Source organism: Rana temporaria, chromosome 3 (assembly GCF_905171775.1).
Source record: "Rana temporaria chromosome 3, aRanTem1.1, whole genome shotgun sequence".
NCBI lineage: Eukaryota > Metazoa > Chordata > Amphibia > Anura > Ranidae > Rana > Rana temporaria.
Genome location: NC_053491.1, coordinates 196160518 through 196180915, shown reverse-complemented (window position 1 = coordinate 196180915; position 20398 = coordinate 196160518). Strand labels below are relative to the sequence as shown.

Below are 20398 nucleotides of genomic sequence, written 5' to 3'. Positions count from 1 at the left end.
TTCTGATGGGGAGTACAGCCATCATACAGAAATCCCCGGGCAGACATGTACGGTGAAAACGGTCCGGCGGACCGGTTTCATCGTACATGTTTGCTCGTCTGTACAAGGCCTAACACTTCCATGATGCAACGACTTCTGTGAATGGAGGAGTAGAATGAAACTGGATGCATCATAGGAGTGTAGTTAGACCAATCCTATGAACGGCAGAAGCAGGCGAACGGCGCAGCATTCTTGATTAAGAGCTACCGGAGTTAACCTTCACAAAGTCGGAAGACAGCCGCTCATAGCAGTATCTGGTAGCTGTGGAGGGGACACAGGATTGAAGATTTTAAAACAGAAGCAGCCATCTGTGGTTAATGAGATATACACCATTAACACATAGATAATGTGCACGGTGCTTTATCACAATTTATTTTCTTACTAAACTTCAGCTTTACTTACTGTGAATTCAGACCAATCCGTATGAAACAAAAATAGTAACATTTCTGGTCTTGGTGGCACAATCTCATTAAATATGAAGCTTGAGGGAGGGACTAGGAGATTTGTTCTGGTCAGGGGTGGAGGCAAAGGGGTAAAAAAAAAAAAAAATGTGTTTGAAAGTTTCTTACTTTTGCTTACCCTTTAAAGAACAACATCACTTTCAGGGTCAGTTAGTGGAGCTTAGTGTTCCATCTGTTTGTTATAAATAGTAAAAATGTAATGAAGAGTCACATCTTTGGTACACGTTTTTTCCAAATGGCAAATTGCGCTCCTTCACAGACTTGCAGACTAAATTCAGCCTCCCTCAATCAATGTATTTCCCCTATGTACAGCTATACTATGCAGTTAGAGCACAGTCAGAAGATGGAGTGTTGTGGTTGTAGCCCCGGCCCCCATCTTCATTATATGACAGAAGTCTCTCACTACAAGGGATTTACATCACAGTGTTATTCTATGCTCTTGTTAACACACTATCCATCTAAAGCGGCGGGCTACTTGGGAAAGAAATGTGGGCACATTTGAGGAGGAGCAGTGGGAGAAAGCTCTACAGGCGGTACAGTTGTGCTCTCTCAATGTGGCACAGCGGCTGTCCCAATTTTATACTGTATTAGGCATGTACCTTACGCCTGTAAGGCTATATAGAATGTGGGTAAGGGACCATGGAGACCTCATTCACCTTTTGTGGAGTTGTCCCAAGCTACATCTCTACTGGTTGGGGGTTGTTGATAACATCAACAGGGTATTTCAGGTCAATATCCAGATGGACCCTAAGCCCTGCATATTGGGAAAACTAGATGACCTTCCCATTGAGGACAACCCTAAACAGGCTATAGCCAGGGCTCTTTTCCAGGCACGTAAGCTTATCGGCAGGCACTGAAAGTGAGCTTCCTACCTTACGAGAATGGACTACCCAAATGGGAGGACACCCTAAGGCTGGAAAAGTAAATTTTTCAACATCGGGGTTGTCTTGGAAAGTTCAATGCTCTATGGTCGACTTGGTTAGAAACTCCAGGCCTCTCTCCAGTTGGTTTGGTTTTAGACAGACTACTACAGATGTTGATCTTAATTATGCAGTGTATCTGCTGGGTAATGGGATGATATACTACCCATATTTAAAGGCGCGGTACATGGGTCAGGGGGTGAAAAATATAAAATGTTTCAATGGTGGATTGTGATTATATGTCCGATTGTAAATAGCAATGTCTTAGCTGGAACCTACAATTGTTTGCTCTTGTTTATCTCAATAAAAAAAAATTGTATCTGTCTAAAAAAAAAAAAAGAATTATTTAAAACATAAAAGCTCTGCGCATAAAAGAGAAAATATATACAAAAAAATAGACAGCATTTAAATAGGACTGTTATACAGTATATCTAGATACAAATATAGCAGCTTGCTGGAGCAAGTGCATGTCAAAGCTAACTGGCTGAGAAGGCTGGGGGAAGTCAGCAGCACTAAGATGCAAGAAAAGCAGGTGAAAACCGAATTATACAATAAAAAATAAAGACAAAATAAAGGAAAAATAAAGAATCTTTACAGTTTTGTTCCTTGACTTTCTTTGTGAAAAATCTGCCCATCTATGACAGTCCTTACTATATATATATATAATATGGATATTATATAAGGTGTGAGAAAGTAATAAAAAAAAGCCAAACTCTAGAAATTAGACAAGATCTACCCTTAGGCTGCTTTCACACTGAAAGCGCTGGACATTAGCGTTAAAGCGCTGCTCGATTTAGTGGCACTTTACCGATGTTTAAGCGGTGCTTTTGCACCACTTTTTGGCCGCTAGCAGGGCTCTTTTAACCCCAAAGTGTTAAAAATCCCCTGTGTTGCTGCGCTTCATAAGCTCTTTTTCAAGTGCTTTAGAAGCACTGCCCATTCATTGCTCCCAAACCGCCCCAAAGATGCTGCTAGCAGGACTTTTTCTAGCGTCCCGCAAGCGCACCGCCCTGGTGGGAAAGCACCAATTGCAATGAATGGGAGGCAGTTTTCAGGCGCTTTACAGGTGCCATGTCTAGTGCTAAAACGCCTAAAAAAAACTGCCTCAGTGTTAAAATGGGGCTTACTATGGGCCCCCCAAAGCAAGGATTAAGTGCTCATTAAGGGCAGCTGAAGAGCATGCATTACTTGCCTTACTCCCACTCTGGCACTCTCCTCCTTTCCCTCTGGTGCCCTGGCATGGGTCATCACGTACAATGCCGGGCTATTAACCTTACATTGATCATGGAGACAAGTGTGCGACCATGACCTGGAGTACCCTAGATAGGAGGCTTGGAGGGACCGGTCGCACCAATGGAGGAACCCTGTTAGAGCAAGGAATAAGGTAAGGTATGTATTACTTTTTCCTGCACCCCTGGACTAACCAAGCAATTAACCCTTGCAGTGTGGAGGAAGGGGGAGCACTGCAAGGCTAGACTTTGTCCAATTTCTGGAGTTACGTTTTAAGATAAAATTTAATGATCGGAAAAGGAAAAAAGGTGTAGAAGTCAATTGGAAAGGATGTGGGCAGATGATGAGTATATGAGTCAGCATACCTAATGAACATAAATGCATAATCTGCTTTGCTGCACTTGTGTGTAGTTTGACCTATATAATGCTGACACAGAAATAACTGAATGTCACAAACCTGCAGATATGTTTTCTGTGGCTCAAAACCAGTTTAAAAGAGCCAAGGAAATGCTGGAATAAAAGTCCTCCAGAATATCTTCCTTGGCAAGCTTGCCCAGACACCATGGCCTTTCCGCAGCCTGATGAACTGGACACTTGACAGAAAGATAATTGCTGGAAATGAACAGGAAACAGAGGCCAAGCCCAAAAACCCATTCGCTGCCAAAACTATCATTGTCTTTACTAAGATGATCCAGAATCCACAGGTGTGATCCAACAAAAATGTTAATTAAATTACCATAGTGGCACATACTATGCTGTAAGCATTGATCTGTTAAATTAAGGGCCTCGTACATAAAAGTGATAACAGGAAGACAATTTCTTGTTGCCTGTCACAACCTATTATTCTCCATAATTGCACTAGAAATATTAAAGAGCTTTGTAATAAGTTTTATTTCATGTTCCCTGCAAATCTTAATTCCTTCCGGCAATGGACACATGACCAAAGACTTTCTGATAAATGCAAGAAAAGCAATAATGCCCATTTTAGTTAGCCCATTTTTTCTTGGAGGCTTTGTGACATTCTGAATTAATGCTGCAGCTGCTAAAAGTTTCTGGAGTAAGAGTATCGTAAGCATTTTAGAATTGGAAACTCTGGTTGTCACTGTGGTTCCCCAACATCCCAAATGATACTGTAGATATCAATGCAATTTGTCTCTGGCATTCGCTTTGATTGCGGTACTATGTACTTGCTGTATCTTTGTACCGGAGATTTGAAGCTAATGGTAAAGTCAAAATAACTGAGGTTTATGCTAAGCCAGATTGATTGTAATCACTTTTAATCTGTTTTTTTAAAAGTGGGCCTTTGGGCTTACCTTACCTTCTAAGGTGGCCTTAGGTTGAGAAGTGGAAACTACAGGTTCTGCTCACATCTTCAAAGTACCCGGAGATCTGCTAAACCGAATTGGGCCATACCCTGCACAGAACAGCATTTTTCTATGGCAGGTACTGCCGGCGATCAGTCGCGGCCAGGAAGCCTGTACAAATAAAACGACACTGTTTATGGCTGTTGGCATCTGTTCACATATTAGAAATGGATGTACACCCCTTGACAGTGTCCAGAGGTACACGTCTATCCCTAACCACAGGTATTGCCCCATGTGCGATTATATGCAAGAAGCTGTGGACCGCCACCGGCATTGTTGACCTTTGAGATGGACAGGTCTTCTGTAGTTGGTCGCGTACACCTGCTGCAGAAATTCACTCATCTGAGAGGTGTACAGCCCTAATCAATATAGCAGATCTCAGGGTACCCTGAAGATAAGATGGAGATGTGCACAGAACTGGTAGGTTCCTCTTCTTTGGACCCAAGTCCACCTAAGAAGATAGGGTGAACCCACGGGTCGACTTTAAATCAACCTGATTAAAGTGAATACAATTAATCTTGGCATAAGCCTCAGTAATTTTGACTTGAGCATGAACCCTTGTACCCACATAATATGCCTTACAGGGTCACATGCAACAGTCTCAGAGACAAACATGCAAACACTTAACATGAACAAATACTGTATATCTGAGCTGTATATTATGGTGGTTGAACTGAATTAACAAATTTATTTTTTACTGGTATGCCATACGACATATTAGTAGATATGTTTTATTTATATGAAACAACAAAAAAATCTGATTTACTCTATTGGAGGATGACTAAATACTTTGCAAATTATTCCCCATTCCAACATTATAGCCCTGATTTTATCATCATACCACTTTGTATGTTGTGAATAGAGCTCAAGATGCTAGATATTATTAGTAATGCATGACTGGTACTGTAAATTAATCAGTTATCCTGAAACTTGGACAAAAGGTATGCTGACACTTGCATTCAGTGACAAAACAAGGGGCATTGGCACACAATGCAAGTCTGCACACATTCATCTATTATCCAGTATGTAAGCTTCATTTGCCCATATACATGATGCTCATACTGAGTGAACACATCCGTGATCAAGTATTACATTAAGAACTGCAGATAAGTCTGGTGTCTGGTGAAGAGTACAATACAGAGTCAGGTGAAAATCATGGCCATTGGGGTTCAGCGAGAATGGCACATTGTGGCAGTGGCGGCCCGTCCATAGGGGGCGCCGCCCCCCCTCCTGTAGTCATAAAAAAAACGGGCCCTTTAAGACATTAAGAATGTCTTTCTGCAGCGCCGCCCCCTCTGGCTCTCGCAATTAACATACATTCATTGCATTGCATGAATGTATGTTATTGTGGTTGGCTGTGCCTAAGTGCCTATCAGAGCCAGCGGCTCTGATAGGCTTTCCGAGTACAGCCCCTCGGCTCCCGGATGTCTTATCCTCGGAACGTAGGGGGGGCTGCGTCCCTTGGATAAGACTGACGGCCGTCTCAGCCAATCAGGTTCACCGATTCTGGTTATCGGTAACCTGATTGACTGAAGCGTCATCGAGGGCGGGAGAGGACATCGAGGAACATTGAAGCAGAAAGGTAAGTGCATTTTACAGGGCACAGTGACGACAATGGGCACAGTGGCATCAATGAGTAGGTACAGTGGTGACAAAGGGCACAGTGGCATCAATTAAAGGGCACAGTGACATGCACAGTGGCAACAATGGGCACAGTGGTGACAATGGGCAGTGGCAACAATGGGCACAGTGGCGACAATTGAGGAGCACAGTGGCTGCGTTTGATGGCATGGCACAGTGGTGACAATTAATGGCACAGTGGCTGTGTTTGATGGCATGGCACAGTGACTGCATTTGATGGCATGGCACAGTGGCTGCGTTTGATGGCATGGCACAGTGACTGCGTTTGATGGCATGGCACAGTGACTGCGTTTGATGGCATGGCACAGTGACTGCGTTTGATGGCATGGCACAGTGGTGACAATTGATGGCACAGTGGCTGCGTTTGATGGCATGGCACAGTGGTGACAATTGATGGCACAGTGGCTGCGTTTGATGGCATGGCACAGTGGTGACAATTGATGGCACAGTGGCTGCGTTTGATGGCATGGTACAGTGGTGACAATTGATGGCACAGTGGCTGCGTTTGATGGCATGGCACAGTGGCTGCGTTTGATGGCACAGTGGCTGCGTTTGATGGCATGGCACAGTGGTGACAATTGATGGCACAGTGGCTGCGTTTGATGGCATGGCACAGTGGCTGCGTTTGATGGCACAGTGGCTGCGTTTGATGGCATGGCACAACAGGACAATGACCCCAAACACACCTCCAGGCTGTGTAAGGGCTATTTGACCAAGAAGGAGAGTGATGGGGTGCTGCGCCAGGTGACTACCTCTTGAAGCTCATCAAGAGAATGCCAAGAGTGTGCCAAGCAGTAATCAAAGCAAAAGGTGGCTACTTTGAAGAACCTAGAATATGAAACTTATTTTCAGTTGTTTCACACTTTTTTGTTATGTATAATTCCACATGTGTTAATTCATAGTTTTGATGCCTTCAGTGTGAATCTACAATTTTCATAGTCATGAAAATAAAGAAAACTCTTTGAATGAGAAGGTGTGTCCAAACTTTTGGTCTGTACTGTATAGTATAAGAAGTGCCTTCTTTATTCCAGATTCATGCAGTGATGTCATTACACACACCAGTGTGAGACCCAACAGTTTATAAAACATGTTATGCCGTATACACTGGAGCATTTTGTAGGTGCCTTTTCATTTATTAAAGCGTGATTTACAAAATACTACACTATGGCACTTTTTTTTTCTTTTTGCCACTATTTATTGAGTGCATCCATTCAGAGCTGTTGTATCCGGATTTACAGTAAATGGCCAGATTGAGTGGTGCTGTGGGTCTGGTAAGCAGCCTGCTTTACTATTGTGTGGAACGTTAAGGTGGCACCCTTCCTTCCTCATAGCACCACTATATACATTCACATTATACTAGGAGTGGTTCACCTTCTTGGACTTTTCTTTCTTTGGACTTTAGTTTATTGGTATAATCTGATTCACATTTTTTGGATTTTCGGTCACTGATATTCATAGTTTTGCATTATATTTATTGATTTGCATTTTATATAAGCACTGTAAATATATATATTTTGTAATAGTGAGAGTCCCTGTCCCTATGGAAAGGGAGCAAAAACGGACACAGAGTCTGCATGTCAGCGGACTGCAGAACTACACAACATAGCTTTGAAACTGAGAAAACTGTTTTGGCAGCTTTCTCTGGGTTTTGCCAAGTTTGACTACTACACATGGGGCTGTGTAGTTTGGAGATCCTGCAGAGACTTGGGTGGGATGGGATCCCGAACCCTGTGTCCAGATCTTACAGACAGTCAGCAGGTTGTGTTCCCAGGTGCACACAACCCATATAATGAGGGACTGATCAGAACAGAGTAGCGGAAGGTGTGCAGCTGGCTGCTGTTTCAAGACACTGTGTGTGGAAAGCTGTCTGTCTGTGGGAGACTACATCCCTGGTGTGGGGGGACTTCGTGCTTGAGGGACTGGGAGGCTGGTAGGTGACTAGCAAGTCCAAGGGGGCTGAAGGAAGTCCTGAAGTCTGGGAGACAGTGGGCTGGAGAATCCTGTTGAGGCCAGGCAGGAGTGGGCCAGGTTTAGCAGGTAACAGCAAGGCAAAGTAAGCCTAGGACCCAAGAGGCCCTGTTTTTTTTTTTTGGTTATATGAACTTTACTGGAGAAGAACCCCCTGCGTGGAAAATCCTATGTGTGAACTGTTATTTAATTTCCTTTTAATAAAAATGGGCTGCCATGCCCTCAAACCTGACACCCGACTGCTAAAAAACGCATTAACCACTTGAGTTAAACACCCCCATATTACAATATATCTATCTAACCATCTATCTATAGAGATAAAGAGAGATTATTTATATATATATATATATATATATATATATATATATAAATAAAATGTATTATTTAAAAAGGGACAGCACACCTATATATGTTTTATATTAAAAACAAGCATACACTGCAACATAATAAAAGCTGCACAAACATGCACCTTTTCAGCAATTTCTCTGTGACTCAATCAGGGTGCCATATGGTTGTGTAGTATATTCTCCATGGGATTAAAGAACAGGAAGTCAAGGTGAAAATGACTACTTTATTAAACAGTACAGAATATACCTACTTGTGCTTATACTCAACAGTGTCTCAGAGTGAACTCCAGGGTAGCTCTGGTAACTCAAACAAACAGCTGGGGGGGTATCCAAAAACAAAGTGCCACCCCACTAGACTTGGAGTCCTCTGGTAGCAATCTGGGAAGGGCTCCCCACAGTAGCTGGTTCTTTTGGAGAAGCTGTGTGTCAGACTCTGGCCCAGCTGACCACATGCTGGTTCTGACAGTGAAGGGCCTCTTACTAGGCTGCAGATCACTCTAAGCTACCTCTTTCTAATTAAAGTGGAGTTCCACCCATAAATATAACATTACATCAGTAGTTTTAAAAAAATGTCATTAGTCCTTTACGAATTTTTTTTTTTTTTTAGATGCCTTCAAAGTGTTGTTGCTAGGCAGAATAGTTAATCTTCCCACTTCCTGCACCTAGGTGCTTAATGCTTCCTAACCTACACCGCACAGACTCCTGGGAATGTAGTGGGTGTAACTTTCCAGGAGTCTGTGCACTCCCCAGTCTCAAAGAATCATGTGACTTGGACAGCACAGGTGCTGAAACCTGATCTGACACTGCTTGTGCAGCACTGAGCATGTTCGAGATCTGCAAGGCTGAAATCCAGGAAGTCATACAGTCTGGCTTCATGATGCCCACACTTAAGATGGCCCCAGTCAATTTCTATTTTATAAAGTGTCTAAATGCTGTAACAACCTAACAAAACGGACATTAGTTTACAGGCCAACTTTACTAGAATACATTAAGCTTGTGTATTACAGGGGTATTTATATTTAAAAAGTGAAATTGTGGCCGGAACTCCGCTTTAAGTGTGGCCTCCCTGAGCTGCTGTGGAAGGGAAGCTGAGAAATGTATACTCATGGGCCTGTAACCAAGAAGTTGCGGAAAATTGAAGTCAACTACTTCTGTTGGCCATCCAATATCAGTTGTCTTTCATCTTCTCTCACTACTGACTGCATGAAAAGGCAAAGGCAAAATGTGCACGGTGTTGATTTTCAGCAATAGAAATATTAAAGGGTTCTACACTTCTAAAAGTCTAAACAATATATGACCCAGCAGGAGTATTTTACATGGGTTCTTTCACTGAGAAACAGGTTTCATCACACACACACACACACACACACACACACAGGTATCTAGTTGTAGTTATCTTATTTTCGATGAAGTATAGTGGAAGAGGGGCTGACCTGGGAAGCACTGTCATATACAATATATGTCAGGCTTAAAGTCCGGAAGACTAAAAGATTAAAATACGACTAATGAAAAGCTGAATTTTTTTTAAAACCCTTTAATGTGGTAATGGATTTTCAGTACAAATTCCCAAAGCACTCTGCCATGAACACACCTTCCTGTCTGGTTAGCACTTTTAGTCCTCTCATGACTATGACACTAGCAGTTTTAGAGCCCATTCACACCTTCGCGTTTTGTCGCATGTAGCGCGACGCGAACAAACGCCAGAGGGACGAAAAGCAATGAAAGTCAATGGGGATGGTTCACATCTGCACGCTGATGCGCCTGACGCGCATCGCCTGTAGTCAAAAGAAGTTCCGGACCCTTTTTTGTCGCGCAATACGCGCGATATGCGCGTATTTGAGCGTTTTTGGTTTTCCATTGAAATCAATGTAAAACGCCAGATACGCGCGTATTGCGCGACAACAAGCGTTTGCTACGGGCGTTTCGTCAATAGAACTTGTCGCCCATGCAGAAGATTAAAAAAATCTACCAACATAGCAACAAGTGATGAAAAGATGATAGTTTTTCCTATTGGCTAAAAAAAAAAACGTCAAAGTACAAAAACGTCGGACAACGCTGTATGCAAACGCGCATATTAGCATGAATACGCGCGAAAAAAACGCCAAAAAAAACCACCGGAAAACGCCGCTATTGCCTACGCCTAGGTGTGAATGCAGCCTTAGTCCTCTCAATGACTAATGCCGCGTACACACCATCACTTTATGTGATGAAAAAAAACGACACTTTCTGTGAAGTAAAAAATGACGTTTTTGAAACTTCAATTTTCAAAGACGAAGTTGCCTACACACCATCGTTTTCTCACAATGTTCTAGCAAAGCGAGGTTACGTTCCACCACGTTTTACCATTGAAGCTCGCTTCATAAGTAGCTTCTGGGCATGCGTGGATGAAAAAACGTCTTAGAAAACGACGTTTTTTGCTACACACGGTCAATTTCTGTGAAGTAAAAAGTGCACTTTTGAAAAACGACACATAAAATTGAAGCATGCTTCAATTTTTTTTGGTCGTTTTTTACAAGACATAAAACGACGTTTTCCCCCACACACAGTCAATTAAAGTGACGTTTTTAAAAACGTCATTTTTTTTCATCACATAAAGTGATGGTGTGTACGCGGCATATGACTTTGCACACTAGAGCCCAGGGCTGTGATAACTACATTCCTTCCTCTTATGATAGTTGTTTCATTTTTGTACATTTTTAGGTAAGACAACAGATTGGTTCAAATTTATGGTTGAGTGTTGTTTCTAAGAATAATGTGCAATTAAGCCCCACTGCAATGGCAAGACTACAAATCTCTACATTAAATAAAACAAGAAAGTGGACAAAAAAGCATGTTAAAAATTATACTGTGGTCTCAGCCCGGCTCCCGGTGGGTGTGCTATGCGAGGTAAGCCTGCGCTTAGTACGCCCACCCCCCTCCCACAAAAACCACCACACTTACATGCACTCGAAATTGGGTTAACATGCACGCACTTTAACCATGCGGTCTCTAAAAAGAGAGGCGAAGGACTAACGGGGCTGGTTGAGCGGGCTAGGTCCTCTCACTCCCTTATAGGGAGTCCCGCCATTGCCACCAGGGGCATGGAGAAAGGTGGCAGATTGCCTCTGGGGGGGGCCTGCCTACTCCCAACTCCTGCAGTCAGGCTTCTCTCTCGAGTACACACACAAAATACACTTTAGAAAAAAAAAATATATATATATTATACTGCGAGCGGATAGCAATTGCAGGCACCGCAATGTTACCTGTACATTGCAGTGAACATGCGTGCAGCGACGGACATAGCAGATCATGGTGATTGGTACCATGTGATTGCTATGAACCATCAACCATATGTGAACCATCAATGCGATTCCAGAACCATTTACATTGATGCCTATGGGGACTAAATTTGCAACGCAGCATTGTAAACTCGCACAAGACCCTTTTTTTTTTTTTTAAATCGCATCACATTCGTAGAGGAATCGCAACTCATGTATGTGAACGACCGTCATTGAAAACAATGACTTTATGGATGACATGCGTTTTTAAAATGTTTTTGACGCATCACATTCGTTATGAACTTGCATCGGTGTGAACCGGGCCTAACAAAAGGACCCTCATTTTTAAAACTCAGAAATGTTTTAAACAATGGCCTCCTGCATTTCTTTCATATAAATACAGGGGGATTTTTTACAAAGCATAACTGCAGAAACAATGTGAAAATTGTATTTTCTTCCTTAGTTACAATGATGTCATCTTCGAGCAACAAAGAGGAAGTGTTCCCTGGTAAATGGAAACCTATTGGTAGAATCTATGTCCTTAATTCTATTACCTGTTTATTTTTGTATCTATTGATTGCTTTGAAGTAAGAATTACCAATAACAACATGATGCATTGCTCATATTCTCTTCCAAGCTTTTAGGAAAGTCTCTTGAACCACAATGAAGGAATTTTTTATTTTTAGTTCTACAATGATGATTTGCAATCAAATCCATATCCATGTTAGGGTTATATCTTTTACTTGTGTGTTATAAAAAGGGAATACAACTAGATAAAAACAAAAATTGTGCCTGTCTTCATTTCAGGCTGCAAAGCAAGAGTCAACCGATAAACATAATATAGTCTACCTTATCATTGTTATTCGATTGGTCCAATGTGTCGTACGCAGGTGGACATTCCATTAATTTCCCATTCGGTTCACAGTTCAGTTGTACCTGGCCTTGGCACTGAGAATGGCATGTGTATTTACAATCTGAAAGAAAATAATAAAATCATTTAAGTATAATCTTCAGGTGCGATGATTATTATTAGGCCACGTTTCAGTCACGTTTTTGGTATTCCCAAATAATCTGTTATCAGTAGAAATATAACAATATAAGTTGGAGAAAAACCATTATGTAGAAAAAATATAAAAGCAAACCCACATAGATTTATTGCACATGGCATGCTCTTGATCTCTGCTTGTTGACACTTGAGAAACTGAAAATGCTTCTGTGCACAAAAGACTAGTAAAAAAAAAAAAAAAAAAAAAATTTAACTCCTGAAGGCATACATTGCATGTGATTATGAGTGAGAGAGACCCTGGAAGAAGTTAGTTTTTTACGAAACGGACGTAGGGCGAGCGGCGCGCTGTCGTCACCCAAGAAGCTCCTAACGTGCCCCCAGTGGACGGGTGCCTGAGAGTTTTGTGTACCAGCCGGCACATTAGATTCAAGGCAAATTTTAAACTGCATAACTGGTGGGCATTGATACTGCTGAAATTTCTTGGAAAACGAGATCCATCAGGACTGCATATCTGAAACTGCGAGATTGGGACCTACTATATGCTGTTTCTGAATTTCGTAAGAAGCCAATCTATAAGTCTGGTGGAGGAGATATCACTCTTTTCTTTTGGACACGTTAATAACCAATCTGTAATGTAGCACAGATGCACGGGTGTTTGACATATTACCTGCTATTTAATAGACTCTTCATTGTCAACATTTTGGACTGTTTATTAACTCATTCAGAGCCAAAACCCATATTTAGCTAATGGTTTTTGATTCAAGTGCCTTTTGATTTTTGTTAATTTTTCTTGTAAATCACCATCACTATGATTGCTGAGGAATTTTGAGGTGGCTGCATGTTGCACCCTAGTGGCCATCACGGTCACTTTTGATATAGCAGTCAGCCTTTCACTTATATCACCATAGATCACCCACTTGCATACGTTTGCGTTTGTCAAGAAGGGTGGTTGAGGTAGCGCGATTTATATTTTTCTTATGTTTATTTCTTGTATTTATTGTTTACAAGGTAAATCGCAGCACCTGGAGGGATTAGACTGACTACGTTGCAGGTTCTTTTTTCCCTCCTTTTTCTTCTTTCTGGTATTTTTTAGCGCAGTTTCTTTCCATTTTTCCATGTGATTATGAGTGAAGAAGGGATTATTAGTTCAGTTAAAGAGTAGAGAGGACAGTTTGGAGAAAGTAATGCCCAAATGGTGTCAGGCAAAAAGCAGAGGTTTAGGCAAAGGGCAGACATTTTAAAAGCAAAATGACGAATGACCCCAATTATATTGTGAAAATGGACTAGTAGAGAGGTTCTGCAATGTTCATAACATACTCTACAAGTGAAAGTCTACTTAGTAACTGTGGGGGGAACATGTCCATGTAGTAGGAACCTGTACCTAAAGCTCAATCAGACATCACCTTACTAAAGATAGATTGGGACGTTCACAGGCACACTCGGACGCTCACTTACCTCATTAACATGTTTGGTGAGGGACTTGGGCCTGGTCGACTTTTGGCGTTCCCAAAAACAGTTAATTAATATACCCATAGAACATAGATTTGGTATTTTTCAATTTACTACTTATACTCTGGATTACACTCCAGCGCACTTTCTTCTGCAACATTCATCATTATCACCTAAAATGTACCTGTAGCCATGCATATGGTCAACGGCGCAAAAAAATTATGTATTCCGATACACTGGGGCACACGTGTGCTGTCTATTTCTGAGTGTTTCACCTGTCTCCGTAAAAATTTGAGAAATGGAGGAAATAAGCCATATTGCACATTATTGTCCTTCCAAATTCATGAGTATTAGGGCCTGCTGGCTTCATTTAAAAAAATGACTGATACCCAAGAGCATCTGATGAACTCCTCCCCTATGTGACTACCTACCAGAGGTGCTCTTTCAGGCTGGGTTTACACTATTGCGAATTGGATACGGGTTTCCCTGCATCCAATTCGCAAGGTCAGGAGATTGTGACCGGCTTTTTACACAGCGGCTCCAGTGCAAATTGCACAGTGGTCCTGTGTGACTTCTGGTACGTTTCAGGTCCGAATTTAGATTAAAAAATTCGGGTTGAAATCGGACCTGAAACGGTGAACTGGGACAAACAGGACGACTGCGGTGAGCTGCTCCGTGCTGCGGTGTGGACACAGCCTCAACATTCTAAGATATTGTATTTCAAAGAATGATTTGCCATGATGCTGAAGTGTGGCTCCTTGACTCCCCTCTCCCTAAGTTTCAGAGCTAGTGGGAGTTGGGAAGCCGTACCTTGCTTATCCTAGGAGATACCCTTATTTCTCTCGCCCAACCCCCCCCCCCCCTTTTAGATCACTGTCTGGGGTTGTCAGTGAGAAGCAGACCTCGTACTTCTTGGGGGCTGGCCCCCTCCTTTCATTGTCCGCCTCACTTTCCATTCCCTAGTCTATATTCCCCTCACCCCCCCCTTTTTGTTTTTCTTCTTTTCCGTAATTATTGTCCACCTATGAAACAATGGCTCCAGATATTCTATCATCTCATTGCTAACCCATGAACAGGTGCTGAAACAACTTGAGTTTCTCTTTATTTTCTCATGACTATGGGGGAAAAAATGTTATTCATGATATGACACTTTCGAAACACAAGCGGTTCCGAGTGAGCCTTAGGAATGTTTTTTTCCCCATTATCGGCTATGTACTGGACACCTTTGTTCTTTACCGGTCTGGTTCTGTTGCAATGTTTTGTTCCTTGTACTTATCCTTTGAGTAAACATTTTTGGAAAAAGAAAAAAGAAAAAAAAAGGGGAATAGATTTGGTGCTGGGCAAAAAAAACATCCTTGCATCATAGAACCTATGGGTCCACCTGACCGCTCCCGTTTTAAAAGGGAGAGGTAAAACACCTGCCTTTTTTTTTATTTATTTTTTGCCATCTGTGTCTCATTGAGGAGATTTCTCTTCACTTCCTATCCCATAGCCAAAACAGGAAGGGAGAGGAAATCCCTCCAAAGTGAGGGAATCCCTGGTTGTCACCAGGGTCACCAGAACTAATGTCTACACCAGTGGTCTTCAAACTGCGGCCCTTTGCTTGCCTTTATCCGGCCCTTGGGGCACTATGCCTCCCACTGATACGAGACACTATGCTGCCATCGACAATGAAGCCCCATTTCTCCCACTGACACCACAAATGGGGCACTATTCCTCCCTATGATACCAACAATGGGACACTATTCCTCCCCTTAATACCAGATGTTTACTCCCACTGATGCCAGGAAAATTTCCACTACCGCTGGCCAAAGTACGGCCCTCCAAGAGTCTGAAGGATAATAAACCGGCCCTTTGTTTAGAATGTTTGCAGACCCCTGGTCTACACTGAAAGATTTCCCCTCCATTCCCTAGCTGACGACAACCCAAGTGTTGAGATTTTTCTTTCACTTCCACGCTCAATGATAATGGTAAACAGAAAAATTAAGGTGAATCTCCCTAATGGGGACACTTCTCTACTCTCTCCAAAAATAAAAAGAACAAGTTTTTGTTATACTTTAATCCTTTCTGGTTTTGACATTCCTAATCAATCTGTATTTTTGGATTGTAACAGGGGCTCTGCACTCTCTAATATTGTGTGGGATACACTTAAGGCATGCCTTAGTAGCCTTGACCCAACACTAGTGCAGAACATTATGCTTGTCAGTACAAATCTGGTATTGTAAAAAAGAGGGACAATTATACAGGAACTTTCCTAATGAAGCACCTAGTATTAATGGGCATAACTGGCATCAATATGGTGAGATGCTTGCAAGCTTGTAGCCCTCCAGCCATGGTAATAGGAGCCAAGTGTCCCCTGAGTGGAGCTACTACACTTATCAATGTTACAAAAAAAAAGCAATATATAAAAAATTAAATAAAATAAAAAAAACAGCATGTTCAATTTCCATGTCGGTAAGTCACTCTTTTTTAGGGCAGACATCCCAGCATGGACTATTCTTCCACATGCAAGTTCCATATTAATTATAAACCTAAAAAGAAAGTGTCTAGCCTCATCTCCTAGCACCAGAGCTGCATGGGTTTCCATAGCTATCCTGTTTGCTGGATCATACAGGCAGGCTGTAAATATTTGTTCACAGATTCACAGAGAGAGCACAGACTTTTCTCAGGCAACCGACCTCCATTTTCATCAACCTTGAATAGTTTCTATGGAGTTTTCCCATGATTCCAACAATTTCCACAGACCTATTTCTTACAACATAAATTAAAATACAGCCAATATTACCTAACAGTAATGCCGCGTACACACGATCATTTATCGGCATGAAAAAAACTTCGCTTTTAAAAAATGTCATTTAAAATTATGGTGTGTGTGGGCTTCACATCATTTTTCGGCTTCTGAAAAACGACAAAAAAAAAAAAGTCGAACATGCTGCATTTTTTCAACGACGTTTTAAACCATGTCATTTTTCGGGTTGTAAAAAATGATCGTGTGTGGGCTAAAACGACGTTAAAAACCCGCGCATGCTCAGAAGCAAGTTATGAGACGGGCGTGCTCGTTCTGGTAAAACTAGCATTTGTAATGGAGTAAGCATATTCATCACGCTGTAACAGACAGAAAATCGCGAATCATCTTTTACTAACATGGAATCAGCTAAAGCAGCCCCAAGGGTGGCGTCATCCGCATGGAACTTCCCCTTTAGAGTGCCGTCGTACGTGTTGTACATCACCGCGCTTTGCTAGAGCATTTTTTTAAAACGATGGTTAGTGGGCAACGTCGTTTTAATGATGAACAAAATATTTCAGTGTGCACATGTCTAATGGCTGTCACTTCCGTTTTCAGTTTGAGGTTAACAAGCCGTTACCAGCTTGTAAAGCATCTGATCCAACCAATCTCAGTTTGATCAGATGCTTTGAGGGCAGAGGAACGATCTGGGGTCTAACAGACTCCAGATCGCTTAGTAAAGTTTACCTATCGCCGCCCATGCCATCAAAAAGGGATAATGTTCATTCCTTGAGATATCAACCAAGTCGATCATTTTTTTTTTTTTAAAGAGTGTGTAAAAACATTTGAAATAAAATAAATAAAAAAAGTATTTACTCAGGCGCAAAAATGCAAACATATACGCAAGTCCCACACGCATATGTAAACAGTGTTTGCGCCACACATTTGAACATCAGAGAGAGCAAGAACTAACACCAGGCCTCCTGTTTAACTTCAAACTAGTAACCTGTAAAGACATTTAAATGACAATGGAGACCTTTATGTACCGTAGTTTTTCTTCATTCCACAGTTGTGCACAATTTTAAGGCCCGACATGGTAGGCATCTATTTGGCATAACATTGTTTCTTAAATGATACCAAAAAATTGATATTATATTGTGTTTGTGTGCATTAAAAGTCATTAAAGTGTATTTTTTCCTGAAAATTTAGGTTTTAAAATGGCTGCTCAAATATCGTGCAGCATAAAGAAAAAAAATGTATTCCCTCCCCCCTCTTTCTTTTCTTCTCCTATTGCTCTCCTTGCTGTTAAGCCCTTTGGGTCATTCCTGCTCTTCCTACACTTTTAATAAAATGGTGAATACCATTTAAAATGCTGTGCGGGATGGACAGACTTCCTAGACCTCGAAGTGGATTCACTATCTTGTCTTCAGTTATTTGTTAATCCTTTACTACAGTGTGGGGTCTGTGCATATGGTCTTGCTTGTGGACGTGATCCACTTTACGTTCACCAGAGGTTTCTGTATTACCGTATTCCTCATCTAAATAAAGAATTGGAAAAAAAAATGCAACAAGCACAATTTTGTTCTCCAGGGTATCTGCTTTAAAAAAAATGTATAATGTTTAGGGATTATAAAAATTCATAATTTTCTAGAAAAAATAATGTATGGGAGCAATGTCAGAATTGGCCTGGTTTTTAAGTGGTTAAAGCGAAGTTTCACCCTAAAAATGAACGTTCTATTAACAGCTTGCCTTTATTGTAAAAAGAAAAAAGAAAAAAAGATGTTTACTTACTTCTATCTGGCCGTTACTAGACAGATTTCATAATCTGCCAACTTCCTAGTCCTAGGTGGTTCAACTTCCTGTCCTAAGAGCCCATTGCCTCCTGGGAAATGATGACACTCATTTCCCATGAGTCTCTGGGCATTACTGTGCTTAAAAATCGCCCAGCATGCACCTCTCCCTGAAAACCAGGAAGAAAAAGGAACTGGACTTCACATGCCCACACATATGATGGATACGGCCACAACATGAGCTGGAAGATATAAGGCAAGTGTTTGCAATGATTTCTGGAACGATTGGGGAGCTATTAATATGTTTTAGGGACCATTTAATGTGATTAATTTTAGCTTGCAAAAAAAAAAATTATGCCCGGAACCCCGCTTAAGTGTTAAAATGTGTACAAACCCTAACAATGAACTTCTGTTATTTGGTCAAATGAGGCCCACTTGAAAGTGTTTTTCTCTATTGGTTCAATAAGTGCAAAAAAATACCTGTGTATTCTGCCAAAAATCTTGTGAGTAGATAATCTCCTCCTGTACGGTCTATGCAGATAAAGGGGGGTGGAGGAGATGAGGAGAGGTCTGTGTTCTTCCTAATCCTTCAGAAATGAAGCAGGCACGGTTGACACCATGCCCTTAGGAATTAAGAGCGGTGTGGTCATGCCAAAAAAAGTAGGAGCATGCTATACTTCTGGCAAAACTACAGTTATTTTTCTGTGTTTGCAATGTGCTTAAAGCGGTGGTTCACCCTCAATAACAACATTCTAGCATTAAATTAAGCATAGTAGCGCGAGCTACAGTATGCCTTTATTTTATTTTTTGCCCCGTACTCACTGTTTAATCCTATAGTGAAGATTTCGACTCCCCGCGGGGAATGGGCGTTCCTATAAAGAGGGAAGATGATTGATGGCCGGCTATGGCACGTCACGCTCCCCGAAGATAGCCAGAGTAGGTCTCGGCTCTTCACGGCGCTATATGGCGCCTGCACACAGACTAGGTGCAGGCGCCGTGAAGAGCCAAGTCCTATTTCGGCTATTTCCGGAGAAGCGTGACGCGCCAGAGCCGGCCGTCAATCATCTTCCCTCTGGATAGGAACGCCCATTCCCCGCGGGGAGTTGGAATCTTCACTATAGGATTAAACAGTGAGTACGGAGCAAAAAATAAATAAAGGCATACTGTAGCTCGCGCTACTATGCTTAATTTAAAGCTAGAAAAAAAAATGTATAGGGTGAACCCCCTCTTTAATGGGATAAAACATTGGGGTATGTGCATGCATTCCAGACAGGTACAAATACTTTATTTCGTCTTGACATACAATGTAATATTTATACAAGTTTACTGTGTGTATGCACTTATTCTAGCCATTATGGCAAAATGGAAAATACTACCATGGCCTATAATCTCTTTGCCGAATACATTTTCCTCTTGCGTCAATGATCAGCTATTAACTGATTGAGTTCAGGAAAAGCCAAGCACAAAGATAATCAAGCAAATCAATGAGTGTAAGTGCTGTAATTACTGGCAAGATTAGGTGGCTTTTAGATGGCTAAACAACAGGAAAGAACATTGAACTTGATCCATTCACAATAAGTAAACTTCTACTTACACACCCCTCTTCATGAGAGCAAGTATATTGTAACCCAATTCCTGGTGAACTGGTAAAGAGGTCTAATTCATCAAAGTAAACGGGGGGAAAAAAAAACATATCTTAATTAAGTTTTTATGTGCAGTATGTAGTGTCTTCTTTTGTATATATATAGCCAACACTGTAATCTTGAGTAGAAAACCCCCCCTTTTTTTTTTTTATGCTGTCTTTGTACCATTGGGTAAACATTTCCTTTACTTTCTGTTCCAAGACACATTTCTATTTTATAATAAAATATTTTTAAAAAGTTCAACATTGTACCTGTGACAAAAAAGAGAAGCCCCACGTAACCATGTAATACTAGCCTTTTCCACTTCATTGTTGACTTTATAAATCTGGGGCTAGATTCAGATAGGTTAGCGGATCTTTAGATCTGATTTACGTTACGCCGCCGCTATTTTTTGAAGCAAGTGCTTTATTCAGAAAGCACTTGCCTCTAAAGTTGCGGTGGCGTATCGTAAATCCCCCGGCGGAATTCAAATTCCGCAGCTAGGGGGCGTGTACTATTTAAATCAGGCACGAACAGCGCAGGCACCGTCCGCAAATTTTCCCAGCGTGCATTGCTCCA

General features: G+C 41.6%; 1 protein-coding gene across 4 annotated transcripts in view; it reads right to left on the bottom strand.

Annotated features, from left to right (window-relative positions):
* Positions 1 to 20398, bottom strand: part of RASSF3 (Ras association domain family member 3) — a 207761-nt gene that overhangs the window by 83432 nt on the left and 103931 nt on the right. For all 4 annotated transcript variants that reach the window (XM_040344070.1, XM_040344072.1, XM_040344071.1 and 1 more), the window contains exon 2: positions 12077 to 12201. In XM_040344070.1, the coding sequence (XP_040200004.1) occupies positions 12077 to 12201 (125 nt within the window). The remainder of the gene's footprint in view (positions 1 to 12076; positions 12202 to 20398) is intronic.